Source organism: Coregonus clupeaformis, chromosome 12 (assembly GCF_020615455.1).
Source record: "Coregonus clupeaformis isolate EN_2021a chromosome 12, ASM2061545v1, whole genome shotgun sequence".
NCBI classification, from domain to species: Eukaryota; Metazoa; Chordata; class Actinopteri; order Salmoniformes; family Salmonidae; genus Coregonus; species Coregonus clupeaformis.
The window spans coordinates 6720190-6740034 of NC_059203.1; the positions used below are offsets into that span (position 1 = coordinate 6720190).

Consider the following 19845-nt stretch of genomic DNA (forward strand, 5'->3'; position numbering starts at 1 on the left):
TTTTACTGTGGATATAGATACTTTTGTACCTGTTTCCTCCAGCAGCTTCACAAGGTCCTTTGCTGTTGTTCTGGGATTGATTTGCACTTTTCTCACCAAAGTACATTCATCTCTAGGAGACAGAACGCATCTCCTTCCTGAGCGGTATGACGGCTGCGTGGTCCCATGGTGTTTATACTTGCGTACTATTGTTTGTACAGATGAACGTGGCACCTTCAGGTGTTTGGAAATTGCACCCAAGGATGAACCAGACTTGTGGAGGTCTACATTTTTTCGGAGGTCTTGGCTGATTTCTTTAGATTTTCCCATGATGTCAAGCAAAGAGGCACTGAGTTTGAAGGTAGGCCTTGAAATACATCCACAGGTACACCTCCAATTGACTCAAATTAATTCAATTAGCCTATCAGAAGCTTCTAAAGCCATGACATCATTTTCTGGAATTTTCCAAGCTGTTTAAAGGCACAGTCAACTTAGTGTATGTAAACTCCTGACCCACTGGAATTGTGATACAGTGAATTATAAGTGAAATAATCTGTCTGTAAACAATTGTTGGAAGAATTACTTGTCATGCATAAAGTAGATGTCCTATCCGACTTGCCAAAACTATAGTTTGTTAACAAGAAATTTGTGGAGTGAAAAAGTGGCGCCGGCGAAGATGGCTTCCGTTTTACCCCCTCTAACCAGTTGTAATATTATGTGTTTTTTTCGCATTATTTGTAATCTATTCTGTACATAATGTTTCTGCCACCGTCTCTTATGACCAAAAAGAGCTTCTAGATATCAGGACAGCGATTACTCACCTCGTATTGGACAAAGATTTTTTCTTCAACGAGTCGGATGCGAAGGATATCCTACAGACACAACCGACAAGGCCCAAATCCCCGTCATTCGCATGAGAAAGAGACTGAGATATTGTGGACGTAGGTCAGGGTGCCTTGTAAGGATCCGATGGCGAGCGAGTAAATTGCCTCTTCCATCAATCCTATTAGCCGACGTTAAATCATTTGAAAACAAATTGGACGACCTACAATTAAGGTTATCCTACCAACGGGACATTAAAAACTGTAATATCTTATGTTTCACCGAGTCGTGGCTGAACAACGAAATTGATAACATACAGCTGGCGGGATATACACTACATCGTCAGGATAGAACGTCTGACTCCGGTAAGACAAGGGGTGGTGGTCTGTGTATATTTGTACACAACAGCTGGTGCATAAAATCTAACACTAAGGAAGTCTCGAGGTTTTGCTCGCCGGAGGTAGAGTATCTTATGATAAGCTGTAGACCACACTATTTACCAAGAGAGTTTTCATCTATATTATTCGTAGCTGTCTATCTACCACCACAAACCGATGCTGGAACTAAGATTGCACTCAATGAGCTTTATAGGCCGTAAGTAAACAGGAAAACGCTCATCCAGAGGCAGCGCTCCTAGTGGCCGGGGACTTTAATGCAGGGAAACTTAAATCTGTTCTACCTAATTTCTACCAGCATGTTAAATGTGCAACCAGAGGGGGAAAAAAACTCTAAACCACCTTTACTCCACACACAGAGACGCATACGAAGCTCTCCCTCGCCCTCCATTTGGCATATCTGACCATAACTCTATCCTCCTGATTCCTGCTTATAAGCAAAAACTAAAGCAGGAAGCACCAGTGACTCGGTTAATAAAAAAGTGGTCAGATGACGCAGATGTTAAGCTACAGGACGCAAGCACAGACTGGAATATGTTCCTGGATTCTTCCGATAGCATTGAGGAGTACACCACATCAGTCACTGGCTTCATCAATAAGTGCATCGATGACTTCATCCCCACAGTGACCGTACGTACATACCCCAACCGGAAGCCATGGATTACAGGCAACATCTGCACTGAGCTAAAGGGTAGAGCTGCCACTTTTAAGGAGCGGGACTCTAACCCAGACACTTATAAGAAATCCCGCTATGCCCTCCGACAAACCATCAAACAAGGAAAAAGGGTCAATACAGGACTAAGATTGAATCGTACTACACCGGCGCTGACGCTCGTCGGATGTGTCAGGGCTTGAAAACGTACAGACTACAAAGCGAAGCACAGCCGCGAGCTGCCCAGTGACACAAGCCTACCAGATGAGCTAAATCACTTCTATGCTCGCTTCGAGGCAAGCAACACTGAGGCATGCATGAGAGCTGTTCCGGATGACTATGTGATCACGCTCTCCGTAGCTGATGTGAGTAAGACTTTTAAGCAGGTCAACATTCACAAGGCCGCAGGGCCAGACGGATTACCAGGACGTGTACTCCGAGCATGCGCTGACCAACTGGCAAGTGTCTTCAATGACATTTTCAACATGTCCCTGATTGAGTCTGTAATACCAACATATTTCAAGCAGACCACCATAGTCCCCGTGCCCAAGGACACTAAGATAACCTGCCTAAATGACTACCGACCCGTAGCACTCACATATGTAGTCATGAAGTGCTTTGAAAGGCTGGTCATGGCTCACATCAACACCGTTATCCCAGACACCCTAGACCCACTCCAATTTGCATACCGCCCCAACAGATCCACAGATGATGCAATCTCTATTGCACTCCACACTGCATTTTCCCACCTGGACAAGAGGAACACCTACGTGAGAATGCTATTCATTGACTACTTCTGATCATCAACACGGGGGCCCCTCAGGGGTGCGTGCTCAGTCCCCTCCTGTACTCCCTGTTCACCCATGACTGCATGGCCAGGCATGACTCCAACACCATCATTAAGTTTGCCAACGACACAACAGTGGTATACCAAACCTTTTTTTGATATACTCAGCGGACTGTTATTAGCATGTTTTAACCACTCCTATGTAAATGGTAGATTATCAGACACTCAAGAAGGTCTGATTTCATTATTACTGAAACAGGATACAAGTGGAAAATACAAAGATCCAGTCCATTAAAAAAATTGGAGGCCCCTTACACTTCAGTGTTGTGATGCAAAAATCCTAGCAAAATGTATAGCGCATAGAATTAAAAAGGTATTGTCTGACATTATTCATTCTAATCAGAATGGAAGATACGTTGGAGATAATATAAGGCAAGTACTGGAAACAATAGAACACTATGAAGAATCTGGGAAACCAGGCCTGCTATTCATAGCAGACTTCGAAAAGGCATTTGATAAAGTACGACTGGGGTTTATATATAAATGCCTGGAGCATTTCAATTTTGGAGAATCTCTTATAAAATGGGTTAAAATCATGTATAGTAACCCTAGGTGTAAAATAGTAAATAATGGCTATTTCTCAAAGTTTTAAACTGTCAAGAGGAGTGAAACAAGGTTGTCCACTATCGGCATATCTATTTATTATGGCCATCGAGATGTTAGCTATTAAAATCAGATCCAACAATAATATCAAAGGATTAGAAATCCAGGGCTTAAAAAAAGGTATCATTGTACGCTGATGATTGTTTTCTTTTAAATCCACAACTTGAATCCCTCCACAGCCTCATAGAGGATCTAGATACATTTTCTAACCCCTCTGGATTACAACCATATTAATACTGTTATTATAATATCATGATAAATGTACTATATTACATATTGGATCACTAAAAAATTAAAAAAATTACAATGCCATGTAGTTTACCAATAAAATGGTCTGATGGTGATGTGGATATACTCGGAATACATATCCCAAATGAAATAAATGATCTCACTCCAATAAATGTTAATAGAAAGTTAGCAAAAATAGATAAGATCTTGCTACCATGGAAATGTAAATACCTGTCAATTTGTGGAAAAATCACCTTCATTAACTCTTTAGTATTATCCAAGTTTACCTATTTGCCTATGGTCTTGCCTACGCCTAGCGAACAGTTTTTTAAATTATATAAATGAAAAATATTCAATTTTATTTGGAAGGGCAAGCCAGATACAATTAAACTGGCCTATTTATATAATGAATATGAATTCGGAGGACAGACATTTTTATTAAATATTAAAGCATTAGACCTATCACTAAAAGCTTCAGTCATACAAAAGTTATACTTAAATCCAAACTGGTTCTCTAGCAAATTAGTAATATTGTCTCACCCATTGTTCAAGAATAGCCTTTTTCCTTTTATTCAGATTACAACCTCACACTTCCAGTTATTTGAAAAGGAAATCATCTCCCAAATATCACTATTTCTAAAACAAGCCATAGAAAGTTGGTTGCAATTTCAATTTAATCATCCAGAAAAGACAGAACAAATAATGCAACAAATATTGTTGTTAAACTCAAATATACTAATTGATAAAAAAACATTTTTCTTTTGACAAATTTTTTAAAAAAGGTATAATCTTCGTAAATGATATCATCGGTAGGACTGGTGGAGTTATGTCACACATGCAGCTAACAAAAACATATGGAAATGTCTGCTCTACCCAAAATTACAACCAAATAATTGCAGCCTTACCGCAAAAATGGAAGAGGAAAGTGCAAGGGGGAAAATGTACATGCATTAAAGAACATAATTGGTTAAAGAAAACTGTGATAAATAACAAAGTATACCAGTTTCATTTGAAGACCAAAGGATTGACAGGCATCCCATATAGATTGCAAAATAGTTGGGAAGAGATTTTTGACGTACCGATCCCATGGCATAGTGTTTATGAACTGATACGCAAAACGATGCCGGATTCAAAACTTAGAATGTTTCAATTTATATTATTATATACAATTCTTCATACCAATAGAATGTTATTTATATGGGGGATACAATCTTCCCAGCTCTGCAGATTTTGCTGCGAAGAGACAGAATCATTAGATTATTTGTTTTGGTACTGTCCATTTGTAGCTTGTTTTTGGACACAGGTCCAGGAATGGCTAAAGGATTGCAATATTTACCTGGAGCTAACCCTGCAGATAGCATTACTGGGTGATCTGAAAAGTCATAGTCAATCGATCAATAATATAATAATACTTTTAGCAAAAATGTTGATCTGTTGAACAATTTACAATCTGTAGAAACAATGAGAATAGAAAGGTTCAGAACTTTTGTAAAACATCACAATACAGTTGAAAAATATATGGCAAATATATATCCAATATGGATGGTGTTAAGAGATAGATGGGTGGTGTTGAATGGAGTTGAAGGATAGGACTAATAACAAATAACAACAACTAATAACAACAAGATAACTAATAATGTAAGCATACTGTGTCCATAATAAGTATATAGGTTATAGGTTGAGAGCTTTTGTGAAAGAGCACAGTTAGAAAGATATGGCATATAGAAGCAAACCGGATGGACATCATGAAAATGATCGGATAGGTTGAGGGTAGAGGAAATTCAGGAGTAAAAACAAACAAAATATAATTATTGTAAAATTGACTGTGTCCATAAAATAGTGTGTATGGGCTGGAAGTAGAGGCCTAAGCATTGTTGTTCACTAGTTTACTCCAATTAGGGAAGGGGTGATGGGGTTGGAATGTAATAAAGGGAAATATATTTTTAAAAAGAAATGTACAGTGGGGAAAAAAAGTATTTAGTCAGCCACCAATTGTGCATGTTCTCCCACTTAAAAAGATGAGAGAGGCCTGTAATTTTCATCATAGGTACACGTCAACTATGACAGACAAAATGAGATTTTTTTTCTCCAGAAAATCACATTGTAGGATTTTTAATGAATTTATTTGCAAATGATGGTGGAAAATAAGTATTTGGTCAATAACAAAAGTTTCTCAATACTTTGTTATATACCCTTTGTTGGCAATGACACAGGTCAAACTTTTTCTGTAAGTCTTCACAAGGTTTTCACACACTGTTGCTGGTATTTTGGCCCATTCCTCCATGCAGATCTTCTCTAGAGCAGTGATGTTTTGGGGCTGTCGCTGGGCGACACGGACTTTCAACTCCCTCTAAAGATTTTCTATGGGGTTGAGACCTGGAGACTGGCTAGGCCACTCCAGGACCTTGAAATGCTTCTTACGAAGCCACTAATTCGTTGCCCGGGCGGTGTGTTTGGGATCATTGTCATGCTGAAAGACCCAGCCACGTTTCATCTTCAATGCCCTTGCTGATGGAAGGAGGTTTTCATTCAAAATCTCACGATATATGGCCCCATTCATTCTTTCCTTTACACGGATCAGTCGTCCTGGTCCCTTTGCAGAAAAACAGCCCCAAAGCATGATGTTTCCACCCCCATGCTTCACAGTAGGTATGGTGTTCTTTGGATGCAACTCAGCATTCTTTGTCCTCCAAACACGACGAGTTGAGTTTTTACCAAAAAGTTCTATTTTGGTTTCATCTGACCATATGACATTCTCCCAATCCTCTTCTGGATCATCCAAATGCACTCTAGCAAACTTCAGACGGGCCTGGACATGTACTGGCTTAAGCAGGGGGGACACGTCTGGCACTGCAGGATTTGAGTCCCTGGCGGCGTAGTGTTTTACTGATGGTAGGCTTTGTTACTTTGGTCCCAGCTCTCTGCAGGTCATTCACTAGGTCCCCCGTGTGGTTCTGGGATTGCTCACCGTTCTTGTGATCATTTTGACCCCACGGGGTGAGATCTTGCGTGGAGCCCCAGATCGAGGGAGATTATCAGTGGTCTTGTATGTCTTCCATTTCCTAATAATTGCTCCCACAGTTGATTTCTTCAAACCAAGCTGCTTACCTATTGCAGATTCAGTCTTCCCAGCCTGGTGCAGGTCTACAATTTTGTTTCTGGTGTCCTTTGACAGCTCTTTGGTCTTGGCCATAGTGGAGTTTGGAGTGTGACTGTTTGAGGTTGTGGACAGGTGTCTTTTATACTGATAACAAGTTCAAACAGGTGCCATTAATACAGGTAACGAGTGGAGGACAGAGGAGCCTCTTAAAGAAGAAGTTACAGGTCTGTGAGAGCCAGAAATCTTGCTTGTTTGTAGGTGACCAAATACTTATTTTCCACCATAATTTGCAAATAAATTCATTAAAAATCCTACAATGTGATTTTCTGGATTTTTTTTCTCTCAATTTGTCTGTCATAGTTGACGTGTACCTATGATGAAAATTACAGGCCTCTCTCATCTTTTTAAGTGGGAGAACTTGCACAATTGGTGGCTGACAAAATACTTTTTTTCCCCACTGTATGTGTATATATGTATGTGTATATACAGTGGGGAGAACAAGTATTTGATACACTGCCGATTTTGCAGGTTTTCCTACTTACAAAGCATGTGGAGGTCTGTAATTGTTATCATAGGTACACTTCAACTGTGAGAGACGGAATCTAAAACAAAAATCCAGAAAATCACATTGTATGATTTTTAAGTAATTAATTTGCATTTTATTGTTTTAGATTCCGTCTCTCACAGTTGAAGTGTACCTATGATAAAAATGACAGACCTCTACGTCTTTTTAAGTAGGAGAACCTGCACAATCGGCAGTGATCAAATACTTGTTCTCCCCACTGTATGTATGAGTATGTATGTATGTATGTATGTATGTATGTGTATATATACAGTCGTGGTCAAAAGTATTGGTCTTCACAAAGTTTGCTGCTTCAGTGTTTTTAGATTATTTTGTCAGATGTTACTATGGTATACTGAAGTATAATTACAAGCATTCCATCAGTGTCAAAGGCTTTTATTGACAATTACATTAATTTTATGCAAAGAGTCAATATTTGCAGTGTTGACCCTTCTTTTTCAAGACCTCTGCAATCCACCCTGGCATGCTGTCAATTAACTTCTGGGCCACATCCTGACTAATAGCAGCCCATTCTTTCATAATCAATGCTTGGAGTTTGTCAGAATTTGTGGGTTTTTGTTTGTCCACCCGCCTCTTGAGGATTGACCACAAGTTCTCAATGGGATTAAGGTCTGGGGAGTTTCCTGGCCATGGACCCAAAATGTCGATGTTTTGTTCCCCGAGCTGATTTTGTACGTTTGCCCACTGACAAAGAAATGATCAGTCTATAATTTTAATGGTAGGTTTATTTCAACAGTGAGAGACAGAATAACAACAAAAAAATCCAGAAAAACGCATGTCAAAAATGTTATAAATTGATTTGCATTTTAATGAGGGAAATTAGTATTTGACCCCCTCTCAATCAGAAAGATTTCTGGCTCCAAGGTGTCTTTTATACAGGTAACGAGCTGAGATTAGGAGCACACTCTCAGTGCTCCTAATCTGTTTGTTACCTGTATAAAAGACACCTGTCCACAGAAGCAATCAATCAATCAGATTCCGAACTCTCCACCATGGCCAAGACCAAAGAGCTCTCCAAGGATGGCAGGGACAAGATTGTAGACCTACACAAGGCTGGAATGGGCTACAAGACCGTCGCCAAGCAGCTTGGTGAGAAGGTGACAACAGTTGGTGCGATTATTCGCAAATGGAAGAAACACAAAAGAACTGTCAATCTCCCTCGGCCTGGGGCTCCATGCAAGATCTCACCTCGTGGAGTTGCAATGATCATCAGAACGGTGAGGAATCAGCACAGAACTACACGGAAGGATCTTGTCAATGATCTCAAGGCAGCTGGGACCAAAGTCACCAAGAAAACAATTGGTAACACACTACGCCATGAAGGACTGAAATCCTGCAGCGCCCGCAAGGTCCCCCTGCTCAAGAAAGCACATATATTGGGCCGTCTGAAGTTTGCCAATGAACATCTGAATGATTCAGAGGAGAACTGGGTGAAAGTGTTGTGATCAAATGAGACCAAAATCGAGCTCTTTGGCATCAACTTAACTCGCCGTGTTTGGAGGAGGAGGAATGCTGCCTATGACCCCAAGAACACCATCCCCACCGTCAAACATGGAGATGGAAACATTATGCTTTGGGGGTGTTTTTCTGCTAAGGGGACAGGACAACTTCACCGCATCAAAGGGACGATGGACGGGGCCATGTACCGTCAAATCTTGGGTGAGAACCTCCTTCCCTCAGCCAGGACATTGAAAATGGGTCGTGGATGGGTATTCCAGCATGACAATGACCCAAAACACACGGCCAAGGCAACAAAGGAGTGGCTCAAGAAGAGGCACATTAAGGTCCAGGAGTGGCCTAGCCAATCTCCAGACCTTAATCCCATAGAAAATCTGTGGAGGGAGCTGAAGGTTCGAGTTGCCAAACGTCAGCCTCGAAACCTTAATGACTTGGAGAAGATCTGCAAAGAGGAGTGGAACAAAATCCCTCCTGAGATGTGTGCAAACCTGGTGGCCAACTACAAGAAACGTCTGACCTCTGATTGCCAACAAGGGTTTTACCACCAAGTACTAAGTCATGTTTTGCAGAGGGGTCAAATACTTATTTCCCTCATTAAAATGCAAATCAATTTATAACATTTTCGACATGCGTTTTTCTGGATTTTTTGGTTGTTATTCTGTCTCTCACTGTTCAAATAAACCTACCATTCAAATTATAGACTGATCATGTCTTTGTCAGTGGGCAAACGTACAAAATCAGCAGGGGATCAAGTACTTTTTTCCCTCAATTTATATATATTTGCGAGAGAAAAAAAACTTTTGGTGGATTGGAAGTGATGCAGACAATTACATTGATGGAAGTTAAAATGTATCGGCAATATTAAAGCTGATCTACCCCCTAAAAAAAATAAAAAAAACAACTGTGGTAGGCCTGATCACCGACAACGATGAGACAGTCTATAGGGAGGAGGTCGGAGACCTGGCCATGTGGTGCCAGGATAACAACCTCTCCCTCAACGTGATCAAGACAAAGGAGATGATTGTGGACTACAGGAAAAAAAAGAGGACTGAGCACACCCCCATTCTCATTGAAGGGGCTGTAGTGGAACAGGTAGAGAGCTTCAAGTTCCTTGCTGTCCACATCACCAACAAACTGTCATGGTCCAAACACACTAAGACAGTCGCGAGGAGGGCACGACAAAGCCTATTCCCCCTCAGCAGACTGAAAAGATTTGGCATAGGTCCTCAGATCCTCAAAAAGTTTTACAGCTGCACCATCGAGAGCATTCTGACTGGTTGCATCACCACCTGGTATGGCAACTGCTCGGCCTCCGACCGCAAGGCACTACAGAGGGTGATGCGTACGGCCCAGTACATCACTGGGGCCAAGCTTCCTGCCATCCAGGACCTCTATACCAGGCGGTGTCAGAGGAAGGCCCTAAAAATTGTCAATGACTCCAGCCACCCTAGTCATAGACTGTTCTCTCTGCTACCGCACGGCAAGCGGTACCAGAGCGCCAAGTCTAGGTCCAAAATGCTTCTCAACAGCTTCTATCCCCAAGCCATAAGACTCCTGAACAGCTAATCATGGCTACCCAGACTATTTGCACTGCCCCCCACCCCATCCCCCAATTTTACGCTGCTGCTACTCTGTTTATTATTTATGCGTAGTCACTTTAACTCTACCCACATGTACATATTACCTCAAATACCTCGACAAATACCTTTTTTTTTTTACTTTTTTTTTTTTTTACTTATAATTTTTTTACTGCATTGTTGGTTAAGGGCTTGAAAGTAAGCATTTATGTAAGCACTGTAATGTCTACAACTGTTGTATTCGGCGCATGTGGCAAGTAAAATTTGATTTGATTTGAGTGGTTGAAGAACGAGTTTTAATGAATCCAACCTAAGTGTATGTAAACTTCCGACTTCAACTGTATCTTTCTTTCCCTTTCTATTGTCATTCACAGCCGATACAGAATGTGTACCTATTAGCATGTTGTCTGTTGGTACATGTTAGTCGTCATCCCTTAGTATGGTGTCCCATATAGGACAGTTCCCTGACATGTTTGAAGAATACACAGGGTCCCCCCACCATTCAATTCAATAATAACAATAGATAATAAAAAGTAATAGATATGTTTTGTATAATTGTTATGCAGAGTGCAAGGTCTCTCCCAGTTCAGACATCTGTATCAACCTGTCTTTTAGTCAGTGGATTCCATGACAATCCATCTCTCCTGTCCTCCATCTGTATAAAAACAAGGTAAAGTTGATAGACACAGCACTGATTACATTGTCAATGATTGTAAGGTGAATTCCAGGACAGACAAGTGATAGTATTCTGACCTATGACCAGATCAAATGTGACCAACCTGAAGTGGGACTGGTGCCTGGCCACGTACTGCCTCAGCCTTCTGCTCCTGATATAGTAGGGGGGTTCCCACAACACTGCTAAACAACAAATCCACCAGGTTTTGTAAGTAGCCTGTGAATGCAATAATATATCATCACTCAATAAACGTATAGCAATAAAAATAACTTATCTAGTTTGGAAGTAGTTATACTAATAAATTGACTAAGTACAGACTAGATTCAGGCAACCAGCAGTGTAACATTGTTGCTGAATGCTTGCAGACACGTACTTGTAGCTTTTTAGCTAAAAAGACTGGTACTCAGACTAGACCATCCTTAATTTAGTTTTGTCCAACAAAATACACAATAGACTTTTATGAGAACAGGCATGTTGCACTAGTAGCAGACGAAGCCCCCGAATGCTAGCTAGCTATCTCTACCCTAGCCCTTGATCATGACTCCCAGTTCCATTACAATAATGGCAGAATGCCCCCAGGGCCTGAGTTATCGAGAGCAAGTGCTAACTCTAACAACATGCCTGTTCTCATAAAAGTAGCTAGCTACCTAATTTGCATAGCTAACATTAGCTAGCATGGATCTTCTTACCTAGCCAGTTTGAGTTGAAACATTATTGATAGCAAGCTGGATAACGTTACATCCTATCAAACCTTATCGTCAGGTGCAACATTAGCTATGCAAACCTTCCTTTCTATGACATTACGTCATTTTACACATTAGGGAGAGGCTATGTATTTAGCTAGTTACATTACAGTATCATAGCTAGCTATTCACCACACACAAGTCACAGCTATCATGTTGTATGTTTGTTACATTTGTTGTATGTAATCCATTCCTTGCCATCTTGCACAATATTGTTGAATGTTTTAGAAGTTTGCACCAACTTTATGGAAGCTCATTTTCACTCCAATGCCGAGCAAGTGTGCGTGCGTTGCAGACTTGACAACATGTCCACAACACATGGCAGTTGGGGGTGGACAACACCTTGATGTCTCTGGACAATTGAACATCACTGGCAAAAGTGATCCATACCCAACCCATCCATACATGTTGTGACGCACTCACTTCCAAATCTAGTATTGGACTAGACTGACTTTATGACCAACATTATCCTATTTACACTTTGTAGTCAATTTTGATACTAGAATTATGTTTCTGTCTCATATCAATGCCACATAGGCCGTTATAACCAGATAAGTTGGTTCTAGGAGGCAGTTCCCCTTTAAAATCCATAGATGGGGTTGAAATCCCTAAATGGAGGAAGCGGCATTCCGTGTGGTCGATACTGCTTTGACCACACACACATACATGTGTTATGTGTGTTTGTGTTCACTCTGCCAATATGTTTTCCTGGAAGACACAAAAATAGAACATTAATTGGCGGTTTCACTTTTCACAAACATGCAACAAACGGTCCCTGGCTCTCAAATTGGGGACTGGCTCAGAAGGTCATGATGACCATTGGGTTGAAACAGAGCCCTGGTGGTGTTTAATCCTTGGTTTAGCTGTGGTCATTACAGCAGGGGCATCAGAGAGAGGGATTGGTTAGAATCAATCAACTAAGCTAGCTGCCATAATGGCAGGCAGCTCTTCAACAGGATCAGCAAAGATTAACTCCACCACTTTTAATTGGCAAGCCTTTTCTCTGCCTACCTCCATTTGCCAGGTGGGGGTTGGCTGTTTTCTGAATTCTCTATTGAGGGCTGAGTGCCACAAGGTGTGGAGTTAGAAGGTTGACGCCAGTGGTTAATATTGTATGAATGGACAGGCTTTCATTAATTGGTCATTAGTTTATTGATGGACACTGCTGATTACCTGGTTGTCAGGCTCACCAATTCAGGTAGCAATACCTGATATACAGTGCATTCGGAAAGTATTCAGACCCCTTGACTTTTTCCCACATTTTCTTACGTTACTGCCTTATTCTAAAGTGGATACAATTAGTTTTTCCCTAATCAATCCACACACAATACCCAATAATGACAAAGCGAAAACAGTTTTTACATAAGTATTCAGGCACCTTGCTATGAGACTTGAAATTGAGCTCAGATGCATCCTGTTTCCAATGATCATCCTTGAGATGTTTCTACAACTTCATTGGAGTCCACATGTGGTCAATTCAATTGATTAGACATGATTTGGAAAGGCACACACCGGTCTATGTAAGGTCCCACAGTTGACAGTGCATGTCAGAGCAAAAACCAAGCCATGAGGTCGAAGGAATTGTCCGTAGAGCTCCAAGACAGGATTGTGTCGAGGCACAGATCTGGGAAGGGTACCAAAACATGTCTGCAGCGTTGAAGGTCCCCAAGAACACAGTGGCCGCCATCATTCATAAATGGAGAAGTTTGGAACCACTAAGACTCTTCCTAGAGCTGGCCGCCCGGTCAAACTGAGCAATCAAGGGAGAAGAGCCTTGGTCAGGGAGGTGACCAAGAACCGATGGTCACTCTGACAGAGCTCCAGAGTTCCTCTGTGGAGATGGGAGAACCTTCCAGAAGGACAACCATCTCTGCAGTACTCCACCAATCAGGCCTTTATGGTGGAGTGGCCAGACGGAAGCAACTCCTCCGTAAAAGGCACATGACAGCCTGGAAAAATGTAATCCATTTTAGAATAAAGCTGTAACCTAACAAAATGTGGAAAAAGTGAAGGGGTCTGAATACTTTCCGAATGCGCTGTGTATATACACACAAACACACACACACTAAATGTAAGGTGCTCGATGAGGAACTACTGCGTACTCCCTGAGACTCTGACCTCAGTGTGCGTGTGCATTTTTATGTCATGTGTTTGTGTGTATACATGAGTCTATGTGTGTGAATAAAAGTCCCCTTAAACTCACCACAAGGTCTAGTGAAAAAGTGATTATTCCCTTCAGGCCATTCCAGTGCTATTTATTTAGACAGCCATTCCGTTGTTGCCTGTCTGGGCATGGAAGCCAGTCTCTCCTTAAAGGGAAATTGGGGGGATATAGCCGTTTCCCAATGTAATTAAGAAATGGACTAGTGGTCCTGCAGAGGTCGAAATGGCTCCGTCAGTCCTGACAAAATCGTTATAGTTTAAATAGAGCTACTGCTGCCATGTATGAAAAAATAAAAATGTATGCACTCACTAACTGTAAGTCTCTCTGGATAAGAGTGTCTGCTAAATTACTTTAAAAAATAAAATAAAATAAAAAAGTACAGACCACACACACTCAGACACGCCAGCATGCCTATCATATGCGCACTACCGCAAACATAAACTCTCACTCTCTTCTCTCCCTTTATCGCTATAACACACACTCTCTCAGACACTCAAACATGCATACTTAGGGAAGGAACTATAGCCTCTGAGTAATTTGAATTGTAGAGTGAGAGAAAGAGAGCATGGGTTCCACCCTCTCTCCTCCAGGTCCCAGAATGTGGCTGTGGCGGTGTAGTCCCCTCAGCAGGACAGTCCTCCAGGGTACAATAGGCCCCTGCTACAGCCTGATTTAGGATAATTATCATAATCAGATGGAAACTCAAGCAGGGCTGGCTTGGGCTGGGTCTCATGGTGCTCTTGGTACCAGTGTAGCTCCTACTCTGTCCCAGTGCCCTGTTTAGATCCCGCTTCTACAGCCACAGGAGGGAGGCTGAGACCCCAGACATCCTAGCTGAAGGTACTGGACAGGGCCAGTCATCACATCACACAGACTGCATTAACACACCATTTGTACTGTATTTGGGAGGATGCATTGACCATGTATGGTCATTCAGTACACTGCAATTATGTGTTGCGTAGAGCTAACAGTTCTTTATTCCACATAGTACAACTCATTCCATTCTGTCCATTCTGTATGATATTTATATCTGTAACATTGTGAATGTTCCTTCCTGCTGAAAGATTACTGAAATTGTATATAATGTGTATCTTCTTAAAGGGACAGGTCTCTGCTGGTGTTTCCTCTAGGCCAGACTGTGAGTAGGTCTCTGGCAGCACCTAGTGGCTGTAGGTGAAACCACACCACCTGAACAAGATCAGTAGGCTGGACTGCTGCTGTAGACAGAGGCAGGCAGGCAGACAGACAGACACTGCTCCCTGCTGCTCACTCCGGAACTGCACTCTTTCCACACACACCCTCCGCAGTCACACAGAGGCACTGAAACACACACGCAATGTGTGTTTTTTGGCCAGCTGTGTGTTTGTTGAATCCTATGTATGGTGAGATTCTTAGAAAGTGTCTGTTGGTGTTGGATCTAGAAATTACAGTTCTAGGATTCCAGACAGAGCCAGCAAGTATATTCCTTATACAGTATTTATGTCAACAACAAAAAAATCTGTATAGAACCCAATTGTATAGCAGCACAGTGTGAAGACCCATATAAAGATTCAAAGGAATGTTTGTTGTCTCAGATTGTATTTGTTAACCAGCTGATAACGTAGCATTTGACATTTTAGTCATTTAGCAGACGCTCTTATCCAGAGTGACTTACAGGAGCAAGCTCAAGGGCACATCGACAGATGTGTCACCTAGTAGGCTCGGAGATTCAAACCAGCAAACTTTCGATTACTGGCCCAACGCTCTTAACTGCTATGCTATCTGCTCTCTCCATGTGCTCCACAGAAATATGATCTCTGTGATTTGTCAATCCAAATGAAGTTGATAAGTGAAAGCAGTGCCCTTTGAGATAAAGATATAACAAAGGACGGAGGATAATATGCTATGCTATTTGGTTAGAAAATTACTTTGGATACCCTATTTGCTGTGTGTCTTCCCATGGCCTTCCCCTCTAATTAGGTCACACAATTGATTGTTTTGTGCAGAACTCAAGAAATGTGTTTAGAATGACTTATTATCTCACTGGACAAAACTGATGAAATATTAGGAGTTAAGAGGCAGCGGTAATATAATTCCTGCTGCTATTGATTAGACAGCCAATCTCCTGAGATTTCACACATCATGCAATCTTAATTACACACCAGCCAGGAGAGCCAGGCTGATGCGTGGACACACAGGCACACTGTAGTAATGTGGAACACCTGCGTTATGTAAATTCCCTCCTCCCTGTAGTACTGTTCTCACCTGTGAAATCACTGAATCAGTGAACACCACACAAACAGCTGGCCTCTTTCTGTTATTTGGCTTTTTCTAGTGTTTTTTTCTCTTCTGTTTTTTCGAAGGGAGAGCAGAGACCAGTGTGTACGTAAGCGCTCTCTCGCTCTCTCTCTGTCTCTCTATCATTGCTTTGTTGGTTAACCAGTGTAGGCCTCAGGGTTATAGTGACTCAGGGTGTGTCTGCATGGTTAGAGCTCCACTGGGGCATGATCAGATCAGCTGAGACCCCACCAGCTGCCTGCCTGCCTCCTCTGACCTCCACTGCAGCCAATGGAAGACAGTACACTCCCTCTGCCCTTTTCAAGACCACTGGCTTTCACACTCCTTCACAGACAGTGTTTTATTTTACCAATAAAGTATGCCATTCATCCTTCTCTTGGTGCATCTGTCATTGGGTTAAGTTAATTTCTCCTGTGTTCGGTGTATTTTTAGTCAGTTGGGTGTAGCTGAGTGAGATGCATATTTCTATGTCATCGGCTATTCACTAACTGTGTGTGTTCTAGGGACCAATGTGCAGGAGGCCAAGAGGATCCTGTCAGAGAGTGGACTGCCCATTGTAGCCGCCAATGACCTGGAAGACGCTGCCAAGAAAGCTGTGGCCGCCATTGCCAAGAAGTAGAGGCCCTCAAGCCTTCCATAACCCTGACCAGCCCTTTCGTTCTGAGCACCCTGTTCCCCCCCCCTCACTCCACCCAAACCAACCATGCTGGCTCTGAACCCCCTGTCCTGTTCCACAGCACAGGGCATGTACACTAACCCTTCAGCCCTATCCCACCTTTCACCTTCCTGTCTTATCATGAATAACTGCAATATTTATATTGGAAATGACTTGACTCCTGACTCCTTAATTGTGCATTCCATTTTGATAGGCTGAGAAATGTAACTGTGTTTCTCTAGCAATATGGTTACCTTTTCATAGAATCAAGCATAAAATGGTATTATTGTTTTATCAAACCATATAACACAAAATGAATGACATGGACTTAATAAACTAAATGACAGGTTCCAGACTGGATTTTCATATGCCATTACCATCACTGTGAAATCATTAGAAAAATATCACCTTATTCAGGAAATGCTCGGTGGTGTGTAGCTAACGTGATACACCTGGAGTATTAGAGAGCAGGGTTTGATGTATGTTGTTTTGTTTTGTGTTATCTTTGTGTTGTAGTAGGTGACCTCACGGGTTTGCCTTGGTTGAAGTCCAGGTTATTGATGCCTTAATCAGAGCTCCTTAGTATGTGAAATCGCAACACAAGGGTCACTCTAAATCTCATACATGATGAGTATTATGTTTGAAACAACTTCTATAAATGTTATTGTGCTGTTAATTTTGTCATTCAAAGTATGATTTTAAAGTGCTACTTTGATCTACACTGAGTATAAAAAACATTAGGAATCCCCCCCGTCGAAAGCATTCCACATGGATGCTGGCCCATGTAGAGTCCAATGCTTCCAACAGTTGTGTCAAGTTGGCTGGAAGTCCTTTGGGTGGTGGACCATTCTTGATACACATGGGAAACTATTGAGTGTGAAAAACCCAGCAGCCTCGCAGATCTTGACACAAACCTACTACCATACCCCGTTCAAAGGCACTAAAATATTTTGTCTTGCCCATTCACCCTCTGAATGGCACACATACACAGTCCATGTCTCAATTATCTCAAGGTCTGAAAATCCTCCTTTATCCTGTCTCCTCCCCTTCGTCTACACAGATTGAAGTGGATTTAACAAGTGACATCAGTAAGGGATCATAGCTTTCACCTGGATTCACCTGGTCAGGCTGTCATGGAAATAGCAGGTGTTCTTAATGTTTTGTATACTCAGTGGATATACCTTTTGATCAGTCATCTGTGCCTACTTCATGAGGCCAACCAGCCAACACTGTCACATGACCAACGTGTTAGAGATATTATTTAAATGAAACGTCATTGTAATTTGCTTTTTATAAACATTAATGTATGTCGACCAGTTGAGATTAGGCCAGCTGTACTGTATGAATAATTTGAGATCTTAATAAAGGTGACTATTTCATGAATTGTGTCTGTGTAAATTCATTATATGCTGTGTGTATGTGTGGCTAATCTGGTTTTAGTTTCCTACATAGTTGTCATATACATCTATTTTTGTGTCTAACCTTGGTGAAGACTGAACCTGACTGGATACATTTCAGATCCAAAGCTTTTAATAAATGTGTTAGTACATACAGTGGGGAGGACAAGTATTTGATACACTGCCGATTTTGCAGGTTTTCCTACTTACAAATCATGTAGAGGTCTGTAATTTTTTATCATAGGTACACTTCAAATGTGAGAGACGGAATCTAAAACAAAAATCCAGAAAATCACATTGTATGATTTTAAAGTAATGAATTTGCATTTTATTGCATGACATAAGTATTTGATACATCAGAAAAGCAGAACTTAATATTTGGTACAGAAACCTTTGTTTGCAATTACAGAGATCATACGTTTCCTGTAGGTCTTGACCAGGTTTGCACACACTGCAGCAGGGATTTTGGCCCACTCCTCCATACAGACCTTCTCCAGATCCTTCAGGTTTCCGGGGCTGTCGCTGGGCAATACGGACTTTCAGCCCTCCAAAGATTCTATTGGGTTCAGGTCTGGAGACTGGCTAGGCCACTCCAGGACCTTGAGATGCTTCAGGAGCCACTCTTGCTGTGTTGGTCGTTGTCATGCTGGAAGACCCAGCCACGACCCATCTTCAATGCTCTTACTGAGGGAAGGAGGTTGTTGGCCAAGATCTCGCGATACATGGCCCCATCCATCCTACCTTTAATACGGTGTAGTCGTCCTGTCCCCTTTGCAGAAAAGCATCCCCAAAGAATGATGTTTCCACCTCCATGCTTCACGGTTGGGATGATGTTCTTGGGGTCACTCATCCTCCTTCTTCCTCCAAACATGGCGAGTGGAGTTTAGACCAAAAGGCTATATTTTTGTCTCTTCAGACCACATGACCTTCTCCTATTCCTCCTCTGGATCATCCAGATGGTCATTGGCAAACTTCAGACGGGCCTGGACATGCGCTGGCTTGAGCAGGGGGACCTTGCATGCGCTGCATGATTTTAATCCATGACGGCGTAGTGTGTTACTAATAGTTTTCTTTGAGACTGTGGTCCCAGCTCTCTTCAGGTCATTGACCAGGTCCTGCCGTGTAGTTCTGGGCTGATCCCTCACCTTCCTCATGATCATTGATGCCCCACGAGGTGAGGTCTTGCATGGAGCCCCATACCGAGGGTGATTGACCGTCATCTTGAACTTCTTCCATTTTCTAATAATTGCGCCAACAGTTGTTGCCTTCTCACCAAGCTGCTTGCCTATTGTCCTGTAGCCCATCCCAGCCTTGTGCAGGTCTACAATTTTATCCCTGATGTCCTTACACAGCTCTCTTGTCTTGGCCATTGTGGAGAGGTTGGAGTCTGTTTGATTGAGTGTGTGGACATGTGTCTTTTATACAGGTAACGAGTTCAAACAGGTGCAGTTAATACAGGTAATGAGTGGAGAACAGGAGGGCTTCTTAAAGTCTCCCGAGTGGCGCAGTGGTCTAAGGCACTGCATCGCAGTGCTAGCTGTGCCACTAGAGATCCTGGTTCGAATCCAGGCTCTGTCGTTGCCGGCCACGACCGGGAGACCCATGGGGGGGCGCACAATTGGCCCAGCGTCGTCCAGGGTAGGGGAGGGAGTGGCCGGCAGGGATGTAGAGCATGGCGTTTGCAACGCC

The 19845-nt window shown here is 42.2% G+C and overlaps 1 protein-coding gene across 1 annotated transcript in view; it reads left to right on the top strand.

The window, feature by feature from the left end:
* Window positions 1-17505, top strand: part of LOC123492028 (succinate--CoA ligase [GDP-forming] subunit beta, mitochondrial-like) — a 147929-nt gene extending 130424 nt beyond the window's left edge. The window contains exon 11 of the mRNA XM_045223669.1: window positions 16608-17505. Coding sequence (XP_045079604.1) covers window positions 16608-16723 — 116 coding nt within the window. The 3' untranslated portion in view covers window positions 16724-17505. The remainder of the gene's footprint in view (window positions 1-16607) is intronic.
* Window positions 17506-19845: the final 2340 nt, after the last annotated feature.